The sequence below is a fragment of the Oncorhynchus gorbuscha genome, linkage group LG24 (genome assembly GCF_021184085.1).
Source record: "Oncorhynchus gorbuscha isolate QuinsamMale2020 ecotype Even-year linkage group LG24, OgorEven_v1.0, whole genome shotgun sequence".
Lineage (NCBI taxonomy): Eukaryota > Metazoa > Chordata > Actinopteri > Salmoniformes > Salmonidae > Oncorhynchus > Oncorhynchus gorbuscha.
This window is the reverse complement of record NC_060196.1, coordinates 41,478,890-41,504,849: the sequence shown is the minus strand read 5'-3', so window position 1 is coordinate 41,504,849 and position 25,960 is coordinate 41,478,890. Positions and strand designations below refer to the sequence as shown.

The window sequence follows — 25,960 nt, the reverse complement described above, 5'->3', positions numbered from 1 at the left end:
TCGCAGCCATTTTGTAGAAATATTACAATCGAAATTATACCCAAATGTGATATTATAACTAAATCCAAGTAACATATTTTGCGAGTTATCACTGATAGTGATTCAAATATGTTCTGATAAGCAACAATAGACTTGAGGCGTGAAAGAAATTGAAATGAGAATGTACAAAACGTGTGCAAGGCCCTGTTTCTGTCCTTGATGGACAATGAAGGTCGTTCTACAACAGCGCGTGACCAAAAACTCCATTTTGTTACCATGAAAACCCCAGAAAGCGCATGCTCGACACGCGTATGACGTCAAAAACGTCACAGGGTATAAATACCAAGTCCCTCCCTTTCTAGTTCATTCCTGGATTTGTTCTGAGGTGAGTAACGTCTAAAGAAACAGTGCTATTTTCAACAAAAAAACTGCGCAATTATTCATTTTGACCATAATCCATCATAAGAAACATCTTCCAAGATTCAGGTTTGTATGAACACAGAAAATAAGTGAATCTATCTTAAATGTGTTTTTCGTTTTGTGTGCTCTTTTTCAGGTCTTTTGTCTCTGAAGAGTGACCGTCGAGGACTTTGAACATCCTAATTCAATAATCTTATTTTTTTCTTCAAGTAATGGACATTTGATTACTATTTTTGCCTCCAGTTTGTTCCAGAAGGAAAAGCTAGTTTTTAGCTACCACAACCCTGCCCATAAAACCAGTTTTTCCAGCCATAAGATTGTTAACGTTAAAACATGACGGTTAACGATTTAAAACTGATGTAACAAGATATCTGTTGCTGTAAAGCACAATATAATATAGTTACCCGAGACGCTGAGGAGAGGTATTTATAGTAAGTGTTGATTTTCAAACCAATCTGAATCTAACGTTAAATTCATTAAATGAGAAATCGTTTAGTCGCAAAAAGGTGTAGTCTAGGTCCGCTGGCTGGTCTCCGTGCGGAGCAGCTGTTGCCATTAGCGAAGCTAAACGCGTTAGTTTATGAGCTCACACAGGAAAGTGCGGAGTGGAAACGCTCCGTTTCTTTGTGTGTGAGACGGATCAACAAACTGTATAACAAATGTTTAATTTAAGCATAAGCAATCTATTCATAAAGATTGCCGTAGGTTAATGGGATATTTTTCTCCCTCTGCTAAATTGATAAAACATCCTTGGAATTTACACCTACCGCAATCTATACATAAAGATTGCTTAGATTGAGGATTACGGATTTCACTGGAAAAATTGGTCATTTTTGGTTATTGTTTTTTACGCATGACATTGTATCGTCGAAGTCGTTAGAGCAGGAAATTTCCCCAGGTGTCCGATATTTATACGGCAATCTGAGGATAAAGATTGCAGGATGGAAATGCTCATTCGAAATACTGTACAGGGCAGACTGGTTTCGTTGGAATTACATCAAAATGGCGAGGTAGTTGTGTCTTTTCAGAACACTCGAGGCAGCAATGTATGTTTTTCTGGAGCGACAGGAGTTGACTTCCCTGAATAGCGGAAAGAGTTTCGTCTCGATGTAGCTGTGGTGGTTCGCCATCGTTAGTTATTTTGTATAGGTAGTAAATAATCATCCGGCGCTGCTAATGTGATAGTAGGCTAACTGTTGTGGCGATGTAGCTGGCATACATTGTTCTTTATGTTCTCGAGGCTGGCAGCCACGAAGCAGTTAACAAAAGAGGGCAGGGCCTAGATGTAGTTTCGATGGATCACGGGTTAGCTCCCCCTAACCAGAACTAGTCATTGCACAGGATCTTTATTCTAGTGCTAGGGTAGGGCGTGCAATACAACGACCGATGCAGAGCTTGTCCTAAAAAGGCTGCCTGCTGCATGATATTCTTATATAACCATCATGAACATTGTGTGGGTGAATGAAAGGCATATTCAAATTCATTAAGTTGATTATCTACATGCTGTTCTTTCCCAATTTATTTTATATTTTACTCCATAGGACAAAAATATGTATTTTATTTAATGGTGATTGTCAACCATGGATAAGAACATTGTTATGTAAACAAAACATCACTGGTATAGACAGGGCTTTGAACTATTGTGACAGAAGTATTTGTTATATTCTAGCTAAATGATAACAGGTGTTACTGTTTTCAACTGCATTATATATTTCAGTAAATACAACAAAGCCCTTTTATGTGTGTATGAACATTAGTTTACTTGACATCTATTCCCCCGGTGAATTGTTCTTTACTAAGCTCATGTCTTCCCAATAACTTCTTTCTATTGACTGTGAGTGTGTAACAGTTGTGACATTTTCAGGAGTTGTGTGTTATGTCCCGTGTTGTGGAGTTCTGAGACTATATAAAACTTCTACTACAACAGTTAAACGGGTAAGACAACTGATTTCCTCACATGACATTTCAAAATGAAATACTTGGATATTATCCATGTAATACTTGGATACAGTAATTCAAAGTATATGATAATGAACATAGTCCAACCATATTATAATGAGCTTTAAAATATTAACATAAAAGCATTCAGTTAAGCATTGAACAACGAGGGGGAAAGCATGTTGATAGCCTCAGTCCTGCCCCTACTCGAAATTGTTATTATGATTTACTCAGATTGATTATTTGAACAAGGCTAAGCAAAAATTCAAGTAATATTTTGCAGTGATGGTTTGATATTTTAGTGGAGATTATTTTGCGTTTTTTATGTAGAGGATCCACTGGATCCCCAACTGATCTCAGTTTACTAGTGTTCCTATATGGAACTGTAAGGTAATGGATGTCAGTAGCACAGGTTCATTCTTGTTATTTTAACCACCCACTTGTACTAGAGCCAGTCTCCTGCTCAGTTTAAGCATACATTTCAAATATATACATTTTTATTTAACTAGGCAAGTCAGTTAAGAACAAATTCTTATTTACAATAACGACCTAGGAACAGTGGGTTAACTGCCTTGTTCAGGGGCAGAACAACAGCTCTGGGATTTGATCTAGCAACCTTTCAGTTGGCCCAACGCTCTAACCACTAGGCTACCTGCCACCGCAGCAGGTATATTAATAGCTGACTTAAATGACTAGTGATTTTTTTTGTTGTAATGTTCGAATTTCTTTTGTCCACGTTATAGGCATGGGGGCAAATATTTCCTTTATTCTAATGTTAATCATAGGCAATTAACATACTGGTTCCACGCTAGTCCTGTAAACTTTAAGGGATGTATGTGTGAGATCAATCACTTAAAATACAAATACTTACAATACCAATACAAGTAACTTTAATATTACTTTAAAATAATTATTTATACTTACAAGCAAAAAGTTAAATATGTTCCTTTTAGCTAACTGAAAAGAATAGTACAGTGCCTTTGTCATAGAATAGGTGTTTTCTGTGTTCTATTCAACCAACTGTACTCCTTGGGTTCCTGTGCCGCCTGATACTACTGGTAAAGTGACTGCACCCTTCTCTGTCAGTGAAGGAGCTGGTCAGTCATTCCAACCGCCAGTTTAGTGCACCGCCTGCCTGAAACTGAATACTGGTAGGCTTTCAGTTTGAAGGCCTTCTCTGCCTGTGTGTGTGTGTGAGTGCGCCTCAAGTGTTTAGCTACCAGTATGTGTCTGTTATTAGTAGAGAGGGAAGCTACCCAAAGTATTATTCACCCACACTTAACAAACACGTAGGTTGTAACATCCTCTTCCGTTACCAGGACAGCATCCGTAAAGTCTTCTAGCTTCTATAGCTCTCATCACCTTTGATGTTTCTAGAAAATAATGTAGGGAATTCAATAGATTCCTCAATGAGAGTATTTTTTCAGAGAATGGAACAGTACAGTGCAATTGTGTTTTTTACAAGTTTGCTGCTCAGACCAACAACTACCTTCCCCTCCACTGTAGTTTGTAGGCCTACCGGTTGTCATATTCAAGCCTAATCACTCATCTGTTTTTATTTGCACTTACCATGAACGTTTTTAGATTGTACATATTGTTAAGGCAGTCGTGAATGTAAGGTGTTGTTGAAACTTGTTTGTAATGTTTTAACAATCTGTTGAATAAAGCAGTTACTTGAATATATTGCTGCCATTGGGGGAAGTCCTCATGAACCTGTTCTAAACTGCAGCCTAACCTGTCATTTTCTAATGTGTTGTGTTGAACTGACTCCTTGCCTATTTCCTCCCGCACGCTCTCTATGTTTTATTGAATTACTGACACAGAAAATGAACTAGCAGCATGACCTATAAGCAATCTTTGTATTAGGCTATACCCAGCTGTCTTAGAGGAAGCCCTGCAGCAGCTCCTGAGAACAGAGACAGTAGGCCCCGTCTGTCCTCCCTGCTCCTTCCGCTATGAGGATAATCCACACAACTGACAGATCCAGCCATCAAGAGAGAAATAAATGCAAATATTTGAAGTATGAGGCAGTAGATCAGTTAGCGAGTCATGGTGTTCACTGCAGTATGGAATTTGGAATGTGAAAGCAGCACTGAGGCTGAACAGTAAATTTGGAGGGGTTAGCTGGGAATGTCACTACCCCCCCTTGTTTTGACAGATTTCAGTGTGACTAAAGATCTAGCAATGTGGGTGATTTGACATGGACCCTTGTGTTGTTGCTCTTGGCTTTGTGGATAGCACACAACTGGCCTGTTTTCAGTCGCGTGGTAGAGAGGAGTTTGGAAAGGTCTTGTGCTTTAGTACCTATGTTGAATTGTCTAAGCCTTTGCTTTGTGCAGGATCTAGAGAACAGATGGTGTCTGTTCCAAGGAGCTCTCCCAAAACAAAGTAATCTGACATGCCTGGAAGAACCATGCAGTGCAAACATCACTTTCGCTGCATATTGAAAGAGATAACTATGACTGTTTAGTAAGCGCCAGAGTTGTAAGGCAATCTCCTGTATATTAAGTGTGTATATCTGTTCCTCGCTCAGAGCAGAGATGGCGGTGGGCCCAGTGGACCCCAGAGAGGTCCTGAAGGGGGTAGAGAACCTTCTGGGGAAAGATGGAGAGCTCCGCAGCCTGGAGGGAGTCACCAAAGTCTTCAGGTAATTAACACATTGCCATTTTTAAAATAATTGATGGTGTGCTTTTGGTCTCATTTATTTTTTACTGTTTAGTGTTTTTCATAATTTTTACATTTTGAGTTGCGAGTGTGGACTGTAATGGCAGCGTTGTCCATCTCCTATCTTTTGTTCTGATTGTCAGCTTCCGTCATGGTCTTTTTCTCCACAGTCTCATGAAGGCCTCTCACAAGATGGTGAGCAGGTGTATGTACCTGAATATCCTGCTACAAACCAAGTCCCACGACATTCTCAACCGGTAAGATCTACTCCCATCTTTTGTTCTTAATTGATCAACCTTATTGGCTTATGGTCTGGCTGGCTTGTTTAGTTACATCACGAGGGAGCTTTCTCTGCCACTGTGCTGCGTCTTGTTCTTTGGTGGGTTGGGTGTCTATGCCCGGTTACTGTAAAGCACTTTGACAAATCCATTGTAAAACCTGGCAATTTAAACAGAATTTGATTGACTGTCCCTTCTCTTTGTCCAGGTTTATCCGAGTGGGAGGCTACAAGCTGCTGAATACGTGGCTGACCTACTCCAAGACTAGCACAAACACCCCCCTGTTACAGCTCATCCTGCTAACGCTGCAGAAACTGCCCCTCACTGTAGACCACCTGAAACAGAACAACACTGCCAAGCTGGTCAAGCAGCTCAGCAAGACTGGAGAGACTGAGGGTATGTTTTTATACAACTTTCTTTGCCCTGGTGTTTCCACCATCTCTAATACACTGAGCTGACTAATTGACCTCTGTGGGGAAATGATTTAGCATTTTATTTGTAACTCGCTTTCTCACAAACCCAAGGCCAAGACAATAGAGTTCCATAGTGGTGGCATCTGTGCAGTAGATGTCAGTTGTTGAGTGATAGTGTCCGAGGTTGATGTGTATCTCATGGTGTCTGTCTCCCAGAGCTGAGGAAGCTGTCCGCTGGGCTGGTGGATGGCTGGATGGCTACCATTCGCTCCCAGAGTGTCTCCACCACCTCTCCTGCAGGTAACTCCTTCCCTTCATGCTCTCCATTGTTCCTTCTTTTCCCCTCTTTCTCTCACATTCACGTTCAACTTCGGACCCTAATCCTGTGTGGCTCAGTTGATAGTGCATGGCGCCTGCAATACCAGGATTGTGGGTTCGATTCCCTCGCGGGACCAGTATGAAAAAAATACAAAAATGTCTGCACTCACTACTCTATGTCCCTCTGGATAAGAGCGTCTGATAAATGATCGAAATGTCAACATGTCTCTAACTCTCCTCTTCACTGTCATCTCTTTATGTTTACGTAACTCCCCCGTCTCTCTCTCTTTCTCTCAGATAAGAAGCGTAAGAAGGAGGAGGGGAAAGTGCCAGTCCGAGAGGTGAAGGCAGCTGATGGAGGGAAGGCAGCGGAGGAGGAGAGGAAGAGGGAGAAGCCCAAAGCTCACGCTCCCAGCCATGCTAAGATCCGCTCCATAGGTACACGACACTCACACTCTGTCCTCGCAATTCATCACAAAGTTTTTCATTTACAAAAGATGATTTTGTGTATACGCTTATTGTCCTTCAGTAGAAAACAGGCCGCAGTAATATGCAAATCTGGAAAAGTCATTCTGTTTCTGACTGTGGAGATGAAGCTCCTGCTAGGGCTGAAGTGCTAGATGTAATGACCTGACCCTGTCCTGTGTGTTGTCTTCCAGGCCTGGAGATGGACGCTCCCACCCCAGTCCTGGTCAAGAAGCCCCCCGTGGCCCTCCAGCTGGGGGACAAGTACAATATCAAACCAGCCCAAGTCCTCAAGAGACCCAGGTATACTACACAATAACATCCATGTCCACATTTTGTATTGGTGTCACCGTCCTACGGCTTACCAGCCAATAACAGGATAGAAATTGCACAACCACAGAATAACACCACGGGCTCAGTGCTGCCTCATTGTGGGTAATCTCGAGTACTGATCAAACCTGTCTTTGGCAGATGTATTTGCCATTTGTAATTAATATATTGGAATTATTACTCATTCAAACTGTCATAATAAAAACACAACATTTTCTTATCTTCCTCTACCTGTCTGGGTCCTAAGGAGGGAAACCTAACCCGTGATTCTCTTGTCTCTCCACCAGTTTTGGTCCTCTGGACGCTCCCCCTGTGGAGAAGAAGTACAAACCACTCAACACCACTCCTAACCAGACCAAGGAGATCAAAGTGAAGATCATCCCAGCACAACGTAAGTCCTCAACAGAAACAAGTATGTACCCATCTTTTTGACCCGTTCACTGCATTTACTAGGTTAGATCTGACCCCTCAACAAGTAGATTAGGCTACACCTGACCCCTCAACAAGTAGATTAGGCTACACCTGACCCCTCAACAAGTAGATTAGGCTACACCTGACCCCTCAACAAGTAGATTAGGCTACACCTGACCCCTCTCCAAGTAGATTAGGCTATATCTGACCCACCTCAACAAGTAGATTAGGCTACACCTCCCCTCAACAAGACCCCCCCTCAACAAGTAGATTAGGCTACACCTGACCCCTCAACAAGTAGATTAGGCTACACCTGACCCCTCAACAAGTAGATTAGGCTACACCTGACCCCTCAACAAGTAGATTAGGCTACACCTGACCCCTCAACAAGTAGATTAGGCTACACCTGACCCCTCAACAAGTAGATTAGGCTACACCTGACCCCTCTCCAAGTAGATTAGGCTATATCTGACCCCTCAACAAGTAGATTAGGCTACACCTGACCCCTCAACAAGTAGATTAGGCTACACCTGACCCCTCAACAAGTAGATTAGGCTACACCTGACCCCTCAACAAGTAGATTAGGCTACACCTGACCCCTCAACAAGTAGATTAGGCTACACCTGACCCCTCAACAAGTAGATTAGGCTACACCTGACCCCTCTCCAAGTAGATTAGGCTATATCTGACCCCTCAACAAGTAGATTAGGCTACATCTGACCCCTCAACAAGTAGATATCAGGGTTGAGGTCAATTCCTCTTCACTTCAGTGAGTTGAAAGTGAATTTCCCATTCCAGGTGTCCTCAGTACTTCTCTTTGAGAAAATGTTTGAATTTAAATGTCAGTTTTCTTACTGACTTGAAAAGGAATTGACCTCAACCCTGGTAGATACCCACACACTGTTGTGTATGTTCCCCTACACTATATTTATTATATTGGAAGGCCTTCTTGAAACCTTGCAGTAAACTACAAGGGAGCTTACCGGTTCAGAGCATAAACAAACATTTCTGTTTCTTTCACATGCCATGTGTTTTGTGCCCTACTCCTCAGAAAAAAGTGTGCTGTGCATCGAACACACTTTTAAACCAATCTCCCCCTCAACTACCACAGCATTATGTTGACTGTTATTGATGTCACTAAGAGACCCTCCTTTCTCTCTACAGCCCTTGAGGGTACAGGCTTCCTGGATGCCCTAAACTCCGCCCCCGTGCCTGGCATCAAGATTAAGAAGAAGAAAGGGAAGGAAGGTAGAGACCCCAAAGCTGTCTCTCCCACATCAAACAAGGTAGACAGACAACTCCTCTCAACCACCTGAATCTATGGAAGGCTGTGCAAATGGAATTGAGTATTCACCCATCTCTCTACCTCTCTCCTCCTCTCAGCCATGTCAATTCGAGGGTAAACTCCCCTACCTGTCGCCTCAGGGCGGTGCCAAACCCTCGTCCCCAGAGACCCAGACGGCCTCCACCACCCCTCCCCACGAGGTCCCTGTAGACCTGGAGCAGCCTGGGACGCCGGTCCCTGCTGATGACCCCGAGGCCATGGACACGGGCAGCGAGAAGCCCAACGCCCTGGCGGAGCCCCGCGGTGAAGAGGACAGTCAGCTGACCAAGAAGGGCAAGAAGAAGAAGAGCGTGCGCTGGGCCGAGGAGGAGCAGCTCAAAGAGTACTTCTACTTCGACCTGGACGAGACCGAGAGAGGTGAGAGAACAAAAACTAACGGTAACTTCAATTCAATTTTTTTGGTCGGTGTTGTTTGTAATTGCACGTCAAACTGTGGTTGTATAGTCAAACTAGGTAGTTGTCAATACAGTAGCTAGCTAACTGTACAGTGAAGGCATCTACTCTTCACTAAGTTCGTTAAGATTCTTTGGACAGGGATGTGATTATTAAAAAAAGAATAATAATAATTGTAATTTATCCTCAAGATAAAATAAATAATTATATAAATAAAATGCATCCCCTTCTCCTGATCACATCCATGTTGGGTGTCATGGCTAACTCTCTCCTCCTTCTCCACCTGTCTCACCTTCCTCCTTTTTCCTCCTCTTCCCTCTATCCCCCTCTCCAGTCAACGTCAACAAGATCAAGGACTTTGGCGAGGCGGCGAAGCGCGAGATGATGATGGACCGCCACACGTTTGAGATGGCGAGACGCCTGTCCCACGACTCCATGGAGGAGCGGGTACCTTGGAGCCTCCCGAGGCCCCTGGCCCTCACCGGCCCCCTGGTCAATGCCGGGGCCAACAGCACAGAGAGACTCACACAGAGGGACCGTGAGACTGGCATCCTGCAGGAGATTTTCCTCACCAAGGAGAGGTACGTATTCACAGAGAGAGAGAGAGAGAGAGAGTGGGTGTGTGTGTGAGAGAGCAGTATGGCTTAAAATGATATGGATTTCTATAGCCTAGTGGGTTACTAGGTGCTCAAAGTGCGTCGCATTGTATTGGGGAAACTCACCTCCTCTCTCCTCCTCAGTGTTCCTGACAGCCCCCATGAACCAGAGCCTGAGGCCTACGAACCCATGCCTCCACGCCTCATACCCCTGGACGAGGTGAGATGGACCCTTTTCTGTCAATCACTTTGGTGCCGTTCTGAAAATGTGTTCAACTCCAATGAATGAACAACCAAAGGGGTTTGAACATAAAATAAGAAGCATTACAGGTGTTATCAGTTTTGGCTTTTGTTTCGAAGAGTTTTGCATCTGAAAAAAGCGCCAAAGTGATTGAAAAAGAACCTATAGTATATAGAACACACACAATGTTCCAAACATCCTCTGTGTCCAGTGCTCTAACTTTCTCCTGTCCAGGACTCCACCATGATGGAGCCCATGGACACGTCGTCCCAGCCTGGCTCTGGCGTGGGCCCCGGTGGGGTGGAGGTCTCCAAGCTGCCACCCGTCCTCGCCAACCTCATGGGGAACCTGGGGGCCAACAACCTGTTGGGCAACCTAGGCAACCTCGCCCAGGGCACGCCTGGTGCCCCCGCTGCCCCCTCCGTAAACGTACAGGAGCTACTCACCTCCATCATGGTAGGAGAGAGATTTTTTTTAAATGTCAAAACATTAAAACTAATCCTGTTTTGACATTATGATCCGATTAATGCATTGAGTACTGCAACTGTTTTAAACAACTTCTGGAAGCCCTGTAACCAGTGGATCTGTGATGTTTATTTTATTCTGTCTTCCTCCCTCTCTCTCCTGTAGGGAGCTAGTGGTGGCCAGTCTACTGAGGACCTGATCAAGCAGCCAGACTTCTCTGAGAAGATCAAACAGCTGCTGGGCTCTCTACAGCAGAACCAGGGCCCCCCCACTGGCCCCCCGCCTGGAGGTACACACACACACCTTTACAACACACAACACCTTCAGTTCTCTCACACTTATTCAAGCCAACAAACCAAGTATTCTTCCATTTCTTGCTGCACTTAACTGTATATGACGATATGTGTGGTAGAATGATTGTTAACTTCGTATCCGTCTTTCCTCCACAGTGAGCCATGGCCTGTTGGGCCACGGTCCAGGCATGAACAACCTGCCCAACATGAACAACCTCAACATGGGCATGCCCATGAACGGAGTGGGTTTCCCTCCTGCAGGCAAGCCCCCGGGCCCCGGAGGACCCCACTACAACCACCCCCCCACCCCCACACAACCACGGACCCCCTGGCTTCAACGCTAACCCCCGCATGATGGGGCCCCCGCCGCCCCAGGGCCACGGAGGAGACAACGGCAACTACTGGGGGGACGACTCGATGAGGGGGGGGCCACACCGGGGGGGGACACTTCCACCGCGGGGGCCGAGGGAGAGGAGGGGAACAGGTGGGCTTCAGAGGGAGAGGACGTGGAGGACCTAGAGGAGGACACAACAACATGGGAGGTGAGTTGAATTGAGAGGGAATGTCCCTTCAAGTAATTCTGTTTCTATGTTAGTTACCTATAGGGCCAGTCTGAACCGGTGCCCTGTATTGTCCATGTAGGGCCCCGCCACACAGTAGTGCAATTAAATTAAAGACCAAGTTGATTTCTGTTTTCCATCTTGTAGCCTTGATGCTGTCAGTACAGACGTTTGGTTGGCTGGCTAGTTGTGTGCCAACTCTGTTCTTTTTTTTATAGACATGTCCAAAAGGCCAGTGTGTCGCCATTTCATGATGAAAGGAAACTGCCGTTACGAGAGCAACTGCGCTTTCTACCACCCCGGCGTCAACGGTCCTCCCCTGCCCCCCAACCACCCCGCCCACAACCAGTACAACGACCACGGGCCACAGCACGGGCACTAGACCACCCAACACACCACTGACACCAATATGTGACAATACCATTTTATCATCACTAGGTGGCAGAACTCTGAATTAAACTCTGCTGGTTTGGTTTCACCACTGGGACAAAGGTGCAGAGAGACAGATTGCCCACCAGGCTAGAAAGACATGGTGAAAGACAAGCCAATAGATAGACAGACAAGGCAGTCCTGCTGCCTTAACAATTACTCTGCACGGGTCTGGTGATGTCAATGTGATGCTTCTGCAGGTCTGTTGAAGAAGCAGTTCTGCTACTGTTCTCCTTCTGTGTGACTGGGACTTTGATATGAGGACTCCCCAGTAGCAGAGGAAAATACTGAATGTACAGGGCAGAATCAGACATGTCTCTACTACTTCCTTTTCTTCTCCACACACCAACCTAAGATGTCCACCAAGAAATGCTCAACTTCCTACATCCATTTGTTTGCCCTGCTCGCTCAAACTCCCTCGGTCAGGGATAGAGGACATTGCTTGTACGCAAGAATACACACACACACTCATGTCTCAGCTTTGGAAAGTATAGGTACTGCTATAGCTGTGAGATGATCATTCATATGTTGATGTAGATGTTTTATTGTGATCATTTTTAACACTGTTGGTTCAGGTTGATGATGTACACTAACCACACACTATGACTACTCTGGTTGCTGTCTGTCACTGTCCCATATAGCCTATCAGCTATCCCTGACTTATGCACTAATCTCCTATATATTTATCTGATAGTGATTTATCAGCACTGAGCTAAGAGGTGAGCAATGATCAAGGTAGAAAATCAATAGAAACATCTCCAGCATCTCCCCAGTATTAAGTCAGACTTTAAGTATGGAGTCAGACTTCTTTAAGCTAAATGATCCTTCCATCATTCTGCTCTGTAGTTGTGTAGTGCCATCCCTGCCCTGGGTGTCCCTATTGGCCCATGTTCCTCAGACAGACAGGATCTGTAGCCAACCTTCAGCTCCTGAATGAGTCTAAGCCCCGCCCTCTCTCCTGAATGAATGTTGCACTGTGTTCAACTGTGGTCCCTGGAGTTTTCAAACTGTAGTCAGACGTGGCCAAATGACAATGCTCAGTACACCATTTTAAAAGCTATTTATGGCCAAGTGTGCTTAAAGAAAAACATGCCACTTTTTCTACCGTAGGATTTCAACAGAAAACAAGACAATGAATGTAAAGGTGACCAAATAATAAGAATATTGTTTGATGATCTTTGCAAAGTTCCCCATAGGCAAGAGTTATCAGTGAGGAAGTACTTTAAAAAGGACCTAACTGTAATGTATAATGTCCCCCCATCCCCACCACACTGCTTGTGCTGTGTTCTACTACTATCTAGCTCTAAAAAAGACCTGACTCCAACATTTCCCCTCCACAACAAATGGATGAAACAGTATTGAGAAGAGAACATTTAACAGAACCGCCCCTAGATGTTTGGCCTATGCACTGAACCAACGCTGCCTGCAGGCTACATGTTGTTTTCTACTGGTGGGCGTTTAGTGGTCTGCATATCACAGGAAAAGGAACAACAGGGTCAAGTGTTGCTTGATTTGACTGAGCCTTTTCACCAAGAAGGGTACATAACAGTGAATGAGGCTTTTCCTTTCTGAGGTTCAGTTCAGGAAGCCTCTGATTATATTTCATCAGCTTTATAACATGTACCACTGAGCCTATCTTGTCTTTCATGTGACATGATGGTCAAATGTCCCCCTGTATGCCACGTGACAAACACAGTCCCATATTAGTGTTTCTCCACACACACACACTGTGTTGGCTTCAGTTGGGTGACGCGTATTCAGCCTGTGTTCTATGTCCAACGGGGTAAAACTAAGGAATCATTCTCTGGGTCAACTAATTCAAAGTGTTTTCTGTGAAAACAGTGGCCTTCATGTCTCTTGTGGGACTAGAATTATGTCATGTTTTTGGTTGGATTTATTGTGTGTTTATTTTGATACGATTGAGTTGGATCTCTCCAAAATGAGGTCCGTTTTGTTTTGTTAGAAATGTATGTATCCATGTGTCTGTGAATGCATACACGCATTCATACACATATACACATACGAGTATTTTGTACATGTCTTAATAAATGTCCTAAAATGAATATCTGTGTTGCTCTGTGTTATTTTGAGGCGTGAATATGTCGTCCACTAACTGTTTTGTTTCGACTTCTTATCTAACAAGTGTTATAGTATTGAATGGAATTCTTATCTCCGTTTCTTTTGAAGATGACTGCCATTATTTAAATGTTTTAGTATTTGGATATCAATGAATGTTCCAGATAGTCAGAAGACCTATAAAGGAACATATACAAGTTTCGGGGGAACTTTAAACATGCTTAAGCGTCATTAAACACACTCCTACATCCTATGACGATGGTAGTGTACGGAAGATCCGTGTTCCCAGGGCGAGGCTAGTGACAGGTGGCTCAGGTGGCTGACAACTCAATGTGTGATCAGGAGTGGCTTTAACCGTGCCCTCCACTGCAAATATTGACTTGGGGAAAACACACGAAGGAACGGCGAGAAGGATAGACAGTGCCTCAGGAGCTAAGGACACCTCAGCATTCTGTAAGGGAGAGAGGGTTAAGGACAGCTCATCATTCTGAATGGGAAGTAAGGGAGAGAGGGTTAAGGACACCTCAGCATTCTGAGAGGGAAGTAAGGGAGAGAGGGTTAAGGACACCTCAGCATTCTGTAAGGGAGAGAGGGTTAAGGACACCTCAACATTCTGAGAGGGAAGTAAGGGAGAGAGGGTTAAGGACACCTCAGCATTCTGAAAGGGAAGTAAGGGAGAGAGGGTTAAGGACACCTCAGCATTCTGTAAGGGAGAGAGGGTTAAGGACAGCTCAGCATTCTGAAAGGGAAGTAAGGGAGAGAGGGTTAAGGACACCTCAGCATTCTGAAAGGGAAGTAAGGGAGAGAGGGTTAAGGACACCTCAACATTCTGAAAGGGAAGTAAGGGAGAGAGGGTTAAGGACACCTCAGCATTCTGAGAGGGAAGTAAGGGAGAGAGGGTTAAGGACAGCTCAGCATTCTGAGAGGGAAGTAAGGGAGAGAGGGTTAAGAACAGCTCAGCATTCAGAGAGGGAAGTAAGGGAGAGAGGGTTAAGGACAGCTCAGCATTCTGAGAGGGAAGTAAGGGAGAGAGGGTTAAGGACAGCTCAGCATTCTGAGAGGGAAGTAAGGGAGAGAGGGTTAAGGACACCTCAGCATTCTGAGAGGGAAGTAAGGGAGAGAGGGTTAAGGACACCTCAACATTCTGAGAGGGAAGTAAGGGAGAGAGGGTTAAGGACACCTCAGCATTCTGAAAGGGAAGTAAGGGAGAGAGGGTTAAGAACAGCTCAGCATTCTGAAAGGGAAGTAAGGGAGAGAGGGTTAAGAACACCTCAGCATCCTGAGAGGGAAGTAAGGGAGAGAGAGTTAAGGACACCTCAGCATTCTGAGAGGGAAGTAAGGGAGAGAGGGTTAAGGACACCTCAGCATTCTGAGAGGGAAGTAAGGGAGAGAGGGTTAAGGACACCTCAGCATTCTGAGAGGGAAGTAAGGGAGAGAGGGTTAAGGACACCTCAACATTCTGAGAGGGAAGTAAGGGAGAGCGGGTTAAGGACACCTTTGTCTGCTGCGATAAATGACATAGACCTATCCTTCTGCATTTCACATGCTCTTATCCAGATCTATAGCTGCAAGTAAAACCCTCAAAGTAGCAACTGTTTGAACAACAGGTACATTTGTGTCAAGAACTGCAACGCTGCTGGGTTTTTCATGCTCAACAGCTTCCCATGTGTATCAAGAATGGTCCACCACCCAAAGGACATCCAGTCAACATGACACAACTGTGGTAAGAATTGGAGTCAACATGAACCAGCATCCCTGTGGAAAGCTTTTGTCTCCTTGTAGAGTCCTTGCCCTGACGAATTGAGGCTGTTCTGAGGGCAAAAGGGGGGTGCAACTCAATATTCTGAAAGTATCTTTAATGTTTGTACATTCAGTGTGTAAGTAAACCAATCATATCCATGTTAAAAAGATTGAGTGGATAAATCCATCGGAGGTGTAGTAGGAGTTGAAGAGGCCAGTCTGTCTGGATGGAGACGCGAACAAAGCCACCATTGATCCTGGTGCTTCCTGTTGGTCTGATCACATTACCCCCTTGGTCTGTGCATGGGGTCGGATGGAGTGGGGGGTTGTGCCGTCAGAAGCCCTGTGAGAGAGAGGGCTCAGTAAGGGCACCAGTATAACCACTCTCAATTCATAGGCATCATTGTCTAGGCACTTCCTGGTTCCTTAAACAAACCCAACCATTACTTAAGTAACCCTTTCAGGTAGTCAAAATGACCTCGTGGCTTCATGAGTGTCATGTTATGTCAAACAGTTTCTATGTTAAGCAGTTTTGTTATGTTTCAGTCTTCTGTAACACATATATAGTGTAATATTGGGATGCAAACTCAACATTGAATAGATTTCAACTCTATACCTGACATGGTACAAGTGTCTTCTGTTTCTAAGCCCATAACCACGTGTGTGAGGTGTAGACTTTTGTTTCAAAATAGATTCTGTATGACCTTGATTTAGCCCACTGCAGTAAAAGGTTAATGAGACCAACAGAATCTATGTGGCATTTTGTTTCTTCACCCACTTTAATCCGTGTGTTCAGGGTGTTAGGCAATACAGCTGGAGAGTTATTTAGTAACTTAGCAGGAGAGAGTGAAAGCTGTAAGGGGTAATCAAGCTGTAGTTCCTATGGTGTAGAGGCATGAATCCCCCCCCCAAATAAAAGTAAACAGGCCTCTGGGTAGAGGCAGTACAATGCACATTTCACAGCACAATGCTGATTTCTACATGTGTATGGCACCGTAAAGACAGAATATAGGATATATTTAGTTTAAGAAAGCAAAACTGACTCCAGAATATTATGTTACGAAGTCTTGCTATAATGAATACTGAACAAAACTATAAATGCATCACACAACCATTTCAAATATTTTACTGAGTTACAGTTCAACGTGATCAAGACAGAGGAGATGATTGTGGACTGCAGAAAAAGGAGGACCGAGCACACCACCATTGTCATCGACGGGGCTGCAGTGGAGCAGGTTGAGAGCTTCAAGTTACTTGGTGTCCACATCACCAACAAACTAACATGGTCCAAGCAGACCAAGTCAGTCGTGAAGAGGGCACGACAAAACCTATTCCCTCTCAGGAGACTGAAAAGATTTGGCATGAGTCCTCAGATCCTCAAAAGGTTAATCTGCACATCTTATCACTCCAGTGTTAATTGCTATATTGTAACGACTTCGCCACCATGGCCTATTTATTGCCTTACCTCTCTTATCTTACCTTATTTGCACATGCTGTATATAGATTTTTCTACTGTATTATTGACTGTATGTTTATTTATTCCATGTGTAACTCTGTGTTGTTGTTTGTGTCGAACTGCTTTGCTTTATCTTGGCCAGGTCGCAGTTGTAAATGAGAACTTGTTCTCAACTGCCCTACCTGGTTAAATTATGGTGAAATAAAAAAATAAAACAACAACCTGGATTACTGACCTCTGCCTGCCCTGACCCTGAGACTGTTCTGTACCTTTTGACTCTGATCTGGATTACTGACCTCTGCCTGCCCTGACCCTGAGACTGTTCTGTACCTTTTGACTCTGAGCTGGATTACTGACCTCTGCCTGCCCTGACCCTGAGACTGTTCTGTACCTTTTGACTCTGATCTGGATTACTGACCTCTGCCTGCCCTGACCCTGAGACCCTTTTGACTCTGAGCTGGATTACTGACCTCTGCCTGCCCTGACCCTGAGACTGTTCTGTACCTTTTGACTCTGATCTGGATTACTGACCTCTGCCTGCCCTGACCCTGAGACCGTTCTGTACCTTTTGACTCTGATCTGGATTACTGACCTCTGCCTGCCCTGACCCTGAGACTGTTCTGTACCTTTTGACTCTGATCTGGATTACTGACCTCTGCCTGCCCTGACCCTGAGACCGTTCTGTACCTTTTGACTCTGATCTGGATTACTGACCTCTGCCTGCCCTGACCCTGAGACCGTTCTGTACCTTTTGACTCTGATCTGGATTACTGACCTCTGCCTGCCCTGACCCTGAGACCGTTCTATACCTTTTGACTCTGAGCTGGATTACTGACCTCTGCCTGCCCTGACCCTGAGACTGTTCTGTACCTTTTGACTCTGATCTGGATTACTGACCTTGCCTGCCCTGACCCTGAGACCGTTCTGTACCTTTTGACTCTGAGCTGGATTACTGACCTCTGCCTGCCCTGACCCTGAGACTGTTCTGTACCTTTTGACTCTGAGCTGGATTACTGACCTCTGCCTGCCCTGACCCTGAGGCCGTTCTGTACCTTTTGACTCTGATCTGGATTACTGACCTCTGCCTGCCCTGACCCTGAGACCGTTCTGTACCTTTTGACTCTGAGCTGGATTACTGACCTCTGCCTGCCCTGACCCTGAGACTGTTCTGTACCTTTTGACTCTGATCTGGATTACTGACCTCTGCCTGCCCTGACCCTGAGACCGTTCTATACCTTTTGACTCTGATCTGGATTACTGACCTCTGCCTGCCCTGACCCTGAGACCGTTCTGTACCTTTTGACTCTGATCTGGATTACTGACCTCTGCCTGCCCTGACCCTGAGACCGTTCTGTACCTTTTGACTCTGATCTGGATTACTGACCTCTGCCTGCCCTGACCCTGAGACTGTTCTGTACCTTTTGACTCTGAGCTGGATTACTGACCTCTGCCTGCCCTGACCCTGAGACTGTTCTGTACCTTTTGACTCTGATCTGGATTACTGACCTCTGCCTGCCCTGACCCTGAGACTGTTCTGTACCTTTTGACTCTGATCTGGATTACTGACCTCTGCCTGCCCTGACCCTGAGACTGTTCTGTACCTTTTGACTCTGAGCTGGATTACTGACCTCTGCCTGCCCTGACCCTGAGACTGTTCTGATCTGGATTACTGACCTCTGCCTGCCCTGACCCTGAGACTGTTCTGTACCTTTTGACTCTGAGCTGGATTACTGACCTCTGCCTGCCCTGACCCTGAGACCGTTCTGTACCTTTTGACTCTGATCTGGATTACTGACCTCTGCCTGCCCTGACCCTGAGACTGTTCTGTACCTTTTGACTCTAATCAGGATTACTGACCTCTCCCTGCCCTGACCCTGAGACTGTTCTGTACCCTTTGACTCTGATCTGGATTACTGACCTCTCCCTGCCCTTGACCTGTCGTTTTGCCTGTCCCTGTTCTAGTAATAAACGTTTGTTACTTCAACACTGTCTGCATCTGGGTCTTCCCTAAAACGTGATAAGAACACCATGTTGGTGCACAATGACCCTTTACATCACTACAAACAGTTGATCCAATATTACACTAATAGTACAAACAACAACGGGGAGGTTCACACATTCAATCTTTCTGTGCTTCTGATGCCCTAAACTGTCATCACTTGACATTGACGACAATTAGTTTAGAGAATGTGTTTTAAACACTCCACACCAACTCATATTACATCATAATCCCATTCTGAATGATGTCTCTGCACAATAAGAGGTTCCACTGTGCCCTAAATCCATGTTTGCATGATTGTGTTTACAACGAGATGCAAATATGGATTTATGGGACAGTAGACATTTTTTTCACAGTTTGAGCAGAGACATCATTCAGAATGAGATTCTGATGTAATCAGATTCATATTACGTCCGATCTTTTCCCCCACTGTCCCATAAATCCATATTTGCATCATTCAAACATGAATTTATGGCACAGCAGAACATCTTTGAAAAATAGAATTGTGCAGAGACATCATTCAGAATGGGATTGTGATGTTTTAGAATGTTTTCTAACATGCTTTGGACACATTTTCATATTTTCCTACTGCATTATAGTTATAACAAAATGTGACAGCCAATTTTCTCTAACGAAACAAAATGGTTTGGGGGATCAACTACAAGCACAGAAAGAGTGAAAATAAGGCCACATAAAAATGGATGAACTTCCCCCTTCAAACCTATTAAAGGTTTTTGTTTACTTTAGGAAAGTTAATTTATTGAGAATGATGTCAATCTCACGGATCTGACCTGAACCAATCATGAACTGACTAGTAGCCCCGATATCAGATTCCTCGATTTAATGCTGACTTGTCCTTGGATCTGAGCCAACTATTATGATTCAACAGTTCCGTTACACATTCTTCGTGTAGAACTCCATGAAAACGTACATGACAACACTATCATATCCAACTCAGGGCAAACATTTTAACCAGGCTTAATATGTCTTTAAAAGCCTGTGTCCGATAGCGATGGAAGGGAGAGAAAGTGAAAGTTCTAGAATCCATTACGCGGCCTAACCTCCGCAGTCCACACACATTCAATCAGAGCTGCTTACCTACACAGTAGACACACATTCAATCAGAGCTGTGGGAGGAGAGAGGGAGAGGTGAGGGTTGGTGGGAGGGGTCAGCATGAGAGCTTAGGGCCGGTGTATAAGAGTAGGTCCAGGTGAGAGAGAAGAGACACAGCAGAACGAGGAGCTGCAGAACACAGGAGACACACAAAGGTGCCACAGAGAACAGGTAGGAAATGGATCTCTCCCTCCACCACAATGGAAGCCTTATTCTCTAACCACACATCTCTCTTCACCATCCCTAATCCATCCATCTGATCCTTTGTCTGGTAAATGTGCCTTGAAATGCTGGGAACTTTTTCTGTCTTTCAGTCTTCAACAACTTGAACAAATCTGAATAGATGTGCAATTATTTGTAATTCTGCATGGATCTTCATATTGTTTTCCCTCTGCTATACTGTTGAGTTATAATAGTATGCAAATAGAAGTAGACTCTCTGTGCAGTTTTGTGGCAGTTTTGTGTTATCTGGGCCCATATTCACAATGATTCAGAATAGGAGTGCTGATATAGGATCACTTTTGGGCGGCAGGTAGCCTAGTGGTTAGAGCGTTGGACTAGTAACCGGAAGGTTGCAAGTTCAAACCCCCGAGCTGACAAGGTACAAATCTGTCGTTCTGCCCCTGAACAGAATACTGTTCCTAGGCTGTCATTGAAAATAAGAATTTGTTCTTAACTGACTTGCCCAATTAAATAAATAAAACTTTTGACTTGTAGATTATAATGATTAAAATGATATGGGCAGTGGGGACCTGATCCTACCTCCTACCTACTCTGAGATGCTTATTGAACTCTGTTTCCTTCCAGAAAGGTAGTAATCATGATCCGAGGTCTGCTGTCGGTGCTGTTGGTCCTGGTGGCCATAGCCGTGTCTTCATCTCTGGCTAAGCCTGAGAAGAACATCGCCAAGAGGGGGAAGAGGATCCCTCAGACTCTCTCCAGAGGTAACACTCTCCCCTTACTATTTCCAAAGCTTATCACAGTGTATAGTGTTGTTAAGGAATGAATGAATGAGTACACGTTCTCCTTTTCCTCATTCTCAAAGCTCTGTAAGATCAGTGTGGTCGGAGATATCTAATGAAAAGAGCTGACATGCGCTTCCTTGTTCTACATGTCAGTAGAGGCATGTCTGTTCTAAACAATATATCTCTACCTGAATGTTCTTTAATGTTGTACTGAAACTGTTGCCCTGACACTGTTCTTCCTGACTGTCTCCTATAGGCTGGGGTGATCAACTAATCTGGGCTCAGACCTATGAGGAGGCTCTGTACTGGGCCAGGGCACAGTGAGTGAACAAACATTTATGGCTACATATGAAACGGCACCCTACTTTTTATGAAGTTGAAAATAGGGAACAAGGTGTTATTTCACATTGATGTAACAGGTCTAGATGGCTGATAAATACACTTAACAAAACAAATACATTTCAAGGATTTATATTCTATTTTATTCTGTAACCAGAACTAATTTGTCTCCATAGGAACAAGCCTCTGATGGTCATCTTCCACCTGGAGGACTGTCCTCACAGTGCATGTAAGACCCTGACCTTTAACCTCTAACCCCTGACCTATAGCAAATAAGCTGCCACTCTGTTGCACCTTCCTGAACAGACCACAGGTCAATGTCCCTCCCTTGGCTTTTATGAGTGTTATTTGCATCCTGGTATTCTCCCAAATCATGATGCATCATTCGGTTGTATTAGAAACCAGGACTTGTTTAAACAGCCATTGTCAAACTCGTAGTAGAACAAACATGGCTCTGTTTGCCAAGGTGGTATTACACCTCTTACATCCTGCTGCCATGTATGGAGATCTCTTAAGTCAATGTAACACTTTTTATAACGTCTTTCATGATGTCTTCCATGAATCCAGCCATGAAGAAGGTCTTCGCTGAAGACAAGGACATCCAGAAGGTGGCTGATGAAGACCTCATCGTCCTCAATCTGGTGGTGAGTTGTAAATGAAGTCTTTGGAAAACATTGTCAGAATCATTACCTAGATTACTTCCCTTTTGATCTATTAGATTTGATGATTCTATGGTTTGATTTATATTAGTATTTTAGGGCACTGTTATTTATTTTTTGTTGACCTGACTTTTAGTATTAAGAAGCAAATCATTGATATGTGTTTCTTTCCCTGTGTTATCAGTATGAAACCACAGACAAGCACCTTTCCCCTGATGGCCAGTATGTCCCTAGAATCATCTTTGTCGGTGAGTGAAAATGTCACATTATCCCAGCAGCATTACATGAGAAGGAATGTCATTATTTAGTTTATGATGGCATCAAACAAAAGCAACAGATTTGAAACCAATAGTTACCCCCCCCTCTCTCTTAATCGCTCTCTCCTCAGATCCCTCTATGACAGTGAGAGCTGACATCACAGGGCGCTACTCCAACCGTATGTACGCCTATGAGCCTTCTGACATCAAACTCTGTGAGTACAACTTGATCTTATCTCCCTTTTGACTGTTTCATTGCATACTAACGGTTTACATACTTTTAATAAATCTGTATTTCATAGATTGTAAATGTTTAAGCATTTATACACATGTCTACGTCTTTATTAATGTAAGGTATTACTAAGTGTATTCAGATTGTTTTATAATTCATTCAGAGATGAGAAAATGTTGCTGTTGTGAGAAACAACCTGCTCCTGAGTGACATACTCTTCATTTTCCCTTTTCCCTGTAGTACTGAGTAACATGCAGAAGGCCAAGAAGCTGCTGAAGACTGAGTTGTAGTAAGCACTGACTCATCATGTAACCCCATGACCTTTGGCCTGCGACTTCAGAGGTTCTCCGAACATTGTCTGAACGTTCTCTGGAGCCTAGGAGTCAGCCAGTGGCATACTGTCACCATGTAAACCTAAGCACTGGAAAGAACTAGTCTTCACTTTCACAAAACGTTTTTTAAATTCAGTTATTTTTCCTGAACTTCTCTGTCTTTGTAATGTATTGCTGTACATCTGAGATGTCTTTTTATTAAATATAGTGCAATTATGAAATTATTTGTGTCTCATTGGAAAATGTAATTCAGTCCTTTCACCCTTCATGACAATGAATCAGGTTAAAAGGGCCATTGGAAAAAAACACACAGTGGGTGTGAATGAATCCGTGTGTTTGTGTTTGTGTATTTAGGGAGTGAGTGCTGACATCCTGGTCACATCCTGAATGGGCGGGGCCAGTGAGGGAATGACACACCCACACATGATTCTTAGTAATGTCATGTAGTACTATAATATTGCAATGCAATAAGTTCATGGGAATCTAATATGTCATTTAGCAAATAAAAGCATTATTTTGTCATTCCACTTCTGTAGAGATTTGAGAGTTTCTTGGAAAGGGTTAGGCTACTGCTGTGAGCTGAGCTCTACATTTTGCAACGTCATTGAATGCCACTGGTTTCTGTGGAAACTGAGCCCAACAAACCCAGTGAACTTTCAGGAAAAAAATTCTAATTGGTCAACTTGACTGGGCATAGGTGGGAATGGAGTTACTTATTGTTGAAAGGAAAGGAAAACCAAAGAACAGAAACAGTGTATGAAATATATATTTTTTAACCTTTCTATTTAATTGAGATTTCTTGTACAAAGGCTCAGGTATGTTGTAGTTCACAGAACCACCAGGGAGGTGGAAGCAGAAGTATACACTAGTATAGGAGACATGCAAAAGGCACAAGCCAAGGTAGCTGATACAACAGCACACAACAGACATACACGCACACTTGCACAGACCCACACGCATGAGCACACGCACCTACGTACACGCACGCACACACACACAATTGACTGCCAGGCTTTGTAACACTATCTGCAGAACAAAGCTCATCTCTTCTTTCACATGTCAGTCTTCCCAAGCATTTCATACTGATGATATTCAGACAGCATGAGCAATTGACTCTTAAAGGGACACTTTAGGAGTTTGGCAATGAGGCCTTTTATCCACTTCTCCAGAATCAGATGAATTCATGGATACCCTTTTTATGTGTCTGCGTGCAGTTGGAAGGAAGTTGCTAACTAGCGCTAGCTCAATGACTGGAAGTCTATGGGTGTCTGCTAGCATGCTGGTAGATACCCAAAGACTTCTAGTCGTTGCGCTAATGCTAGTTAGCAATGGCTCACAAAACAACCTCTAACTTCCTTCATAACGAACACAGAGACAAAAAAATGGTATCCACATATTCATTTGAGTCTGGGGAAGTAGATAACAGGCATCGTTGCCAAAATCCCTTGAAGTATCCCTTGTTTTTCTGATTTCAAATCATTAGGAATTATCAGGTTATTTGTGTCAGAAATAAACATTCAGAACACAAAGAAAATGCAAATGCTGTGTAACAATGACTTAAAGTAAAGGCAACAACAAGCTGCTTAAATAGTTGTAGTTATGAAGTTACAGCATACAATTATCAACGGCATCCTACAGTCCTTCAGTTACTGATGGATTCAAATCAAATGTACAAATATTCAATGACATCTTCAGTCGACATGCGCACAAAATAATGCTAACTGTTCTTCATCATGTCAGCTATCATCTGTAATACAGGAGTCATTCAGTCGTCACAACATCACAGTTCACACGCTTTAATACAGGTCTGAGCATACTGAACCGTTGCCCATCAGGGGTGTGGCAAATATCAAATGTGGTATCTGAAAATGTTCATTTCTCGAGATTTGTCACCAGAAGCAAAAGCCTGAGCCTCTGTATATGAGAGGATAGACAAGGAGTGCACAAAACATTAAGAACACCTGCTCTTTCCATGACAAAGACTGACCAGGTGAATCCAGGTGAAAGCTATGATCTGTTATTGATGTCACTTGTTAAATCCACTTCAATCAGTGTAGATGAACGGTGGGGGGGTAAATAAGTGTTTTTATGCCTTGAAACAATTGAGACATTGAGGGTGAATTTGCAAGACAAAAGATTGACGTGCCTTCCTTTGAACAGGTAAGGTAGCAGGAGCCAGGCGCACTGATTTGTGTCAAGAACTGCAAGCAACACTGCTTGGTTTTTCATGTTCAACAGTTTCCAGTGTGTATCAACAATGGTCCACCACCCAAAGGACATCTAGCCAACTTGACACAACTGTGAGAAGCATTGAAGTCAACATAGGCCAGCATCCCTGTGGAACGCTTTCGACACCTTGTAGAGTCCATGCCCTGACGAATTGAGGCTGCAACTCAATATTAGGAAGGTGTTCTTAATGTTTTGTTCACTCAGTGTATACAGGATATGGTTCTGATTGGGAGTGGTTTAAGGTGGCCTATTAGGGTAATAGGCTCATGCAGCATCTTTAATATACACAGGGTCGTGTTCATTAGGGCACACCACGGAAAACATTTAGCAACGGAAAGTGTAAAGGAGCGTTTCCTATTCGACAAGTGAAGCTAGTTCCTCCGTCTTCCTTTTGGTGCCTAATGAACATGTCCCAGTTATTTTCCAGACACACACCACATTCTGGAAAAACAATCACATCATGTAACACCACACAAAGAGCTACCGCTTTGCTCAGCTGGTGAAAACACACACAAGTCACTCGCTTATTTACAAACACAGCCCCTAAAACAGGCGGCTAGCCCTCCTCCACCTGGAGAGCTACTTGGTGTGCAGGCTTTTACTCCGGCCCTGCTTTAACTAACACAACTGATTCAGCTGAACAAGGCTCCGATGAGCAGCTAATTTGTTAAGAATCAGTTGTTTTAGTGTCACAGTTAGAGTAGGGCTGAAGCAAAAGCCTGCACAACCAGTAGCTCTCCAGGAGGAAAGTTGGCCACTCCAAGAGCGGGCTACAAAGCCAGCAGTTGCCAACAGTTACAGGAAGGCACTGGGATTCGCTCGAGGGTCCTTCTGGTTCCTGTACCGGTACGTTAGCCACACCCCCAGGATCTGATAAAGGACAAATAAAACATTCAGAGGTCAAAATAACAAGCATTACTGGGCCCAGTTTTATGCTGCTGACCTACAAATAGATTACATACTGTAAATAGCTACATTTTCATTACCTATTAGATTTCATGAACTGCACCTCAAAATAGGCTAG

General features: G+C 44.0%; 3 protein-coding genes across 4 annotated transcripts in view; 2 read left to right on the top strand and 1 right to left on the bottom strand.

The window, feature by feature from the left end:
- Nucleotides 1-316: 316 nt before the first annotated feature.
- Nucleotides 317-13,601, top strand: LOC124012892 (serine/threonine-protein phosphatase 1 regulatory subunit 10-like). Its single transcript, XM_046326929.1, is given in 19 exon segments — nucleotides 317-364; nucleotides 536-830; nucleotides 4,871-4,984; nucleotides 5,172-5,258; nucleotides 5,488-5,675; nucleotides 5,909-5,992; nucleotides 6,308-6,448; nucleotides 6,670-6,778; nucleotides 7,093-7,196; nucleotides 8,381-8,502; nucleotides 8,600-8,918; nucleotides 9,289-9,535; nucleotides 9,695-9,770; nucleotides 10,026-10,247; nucleotides 10,422-10,545; nucleotides 10,706-10,848; nucleotides 10,850-10,996; nucleotides 10,998-11,091; nucleotides 11,328-13,601. Coding segments are annotated over 17 exon segments (2,478 nt in total). The 5' UTR covers nucleotides 317-364; nucleotides 536-830; nucleotides 4,871-4,877; the 3' UTR covers nucleotides 11,492-13,601.
- Nucleotides 13,602-19,970: 6,369 nt separating this feature from the next.
- agr2 (anterior gradient 2) lies at nucleotides 19,971-22,928 on the top strand. Of its 2 annotated transcripts, none has more exons than XM_046326942.1 (8): nucleotides 19,971-20,094; nucleotides 20,731-20,867; nucleotides 21,145-21,208; nucleotides 21,404-21,456; nucleotides 21,795-21,871; nucleotides 22,071-22,134; nucleotides 22,275-22,358; nucleotides 22,616-22,928. In XM_046326942.1, the coding sequence occupies exons 2-8, from the start codon at nucleotides 20,744-20,746 to the stop codon at nucleotides 22,663-22,665; spliced, it is 516 nt and encodes a 171-aa protein (XP_046182898.1). In that variant the 5' UTR covers nucleotides 19,971-20,094; nucleotides 20,731-20,743; the 3' UTR covers nucleotides 22,666-22,928. The 2 variants fall into 2 exon arrangements, with proteins under 2 accessions (XP_046182898.1, XP_046182896.1); XM_046326940.1 differs by having other exon boundaries at nucleotides 19,997-20,094; nucleotides 20,735-20,867.
- A 545-nt stretch (nucleotides 22,929-23,473) lies between these two features.
- tspan13b (tetraspanin 13b) overlaps nucleotides 23,474-25,960 on the bottom strand; it is a 5,966-nt gene continuing 3,479 nt past the window's right edge. Inside the window, exon 6 of the mRNA XM_046326939.1 lies at nucleotides 23,474-25,806. Coding sequence (XP_046182895.1) covers nucleotides 25,732-25,806 — 75 coding nt within the window. The 3' untranslated portion in view covers nucleotides 23,474-25,731. The remainder of the gene's footprint in view (nucleotides 25,807-25,960) is intronic.

What these genes read in the sequence shown, in the direction of transcription:
- agr2 (XM_046326942.1), top strand. Translation starts at nt 20,744, where the DNA reads ATGATCCGAGGTCTGCTGTCGGTGCTGTTGGTCCTGGTGGCCATAGCC. An exon ending in CCCTCAGACTCTCTCCAGAG is followed by an intron (nt 20,868 to 21,144) that starts GTAACACTCTCC and finishes TGTCTCCTATAG; the next exon opens with GCTGGGGTGATCAACTAATC. An exon ending in GCCTTCTGACATCAAACTCT is followed by an intron (nt 22,359 to 22,615) that starts GTGAGTACAACT and finishes TTTTCCCTGTAG; the next exon opens with TACTGAGTAACATGCAGAAG.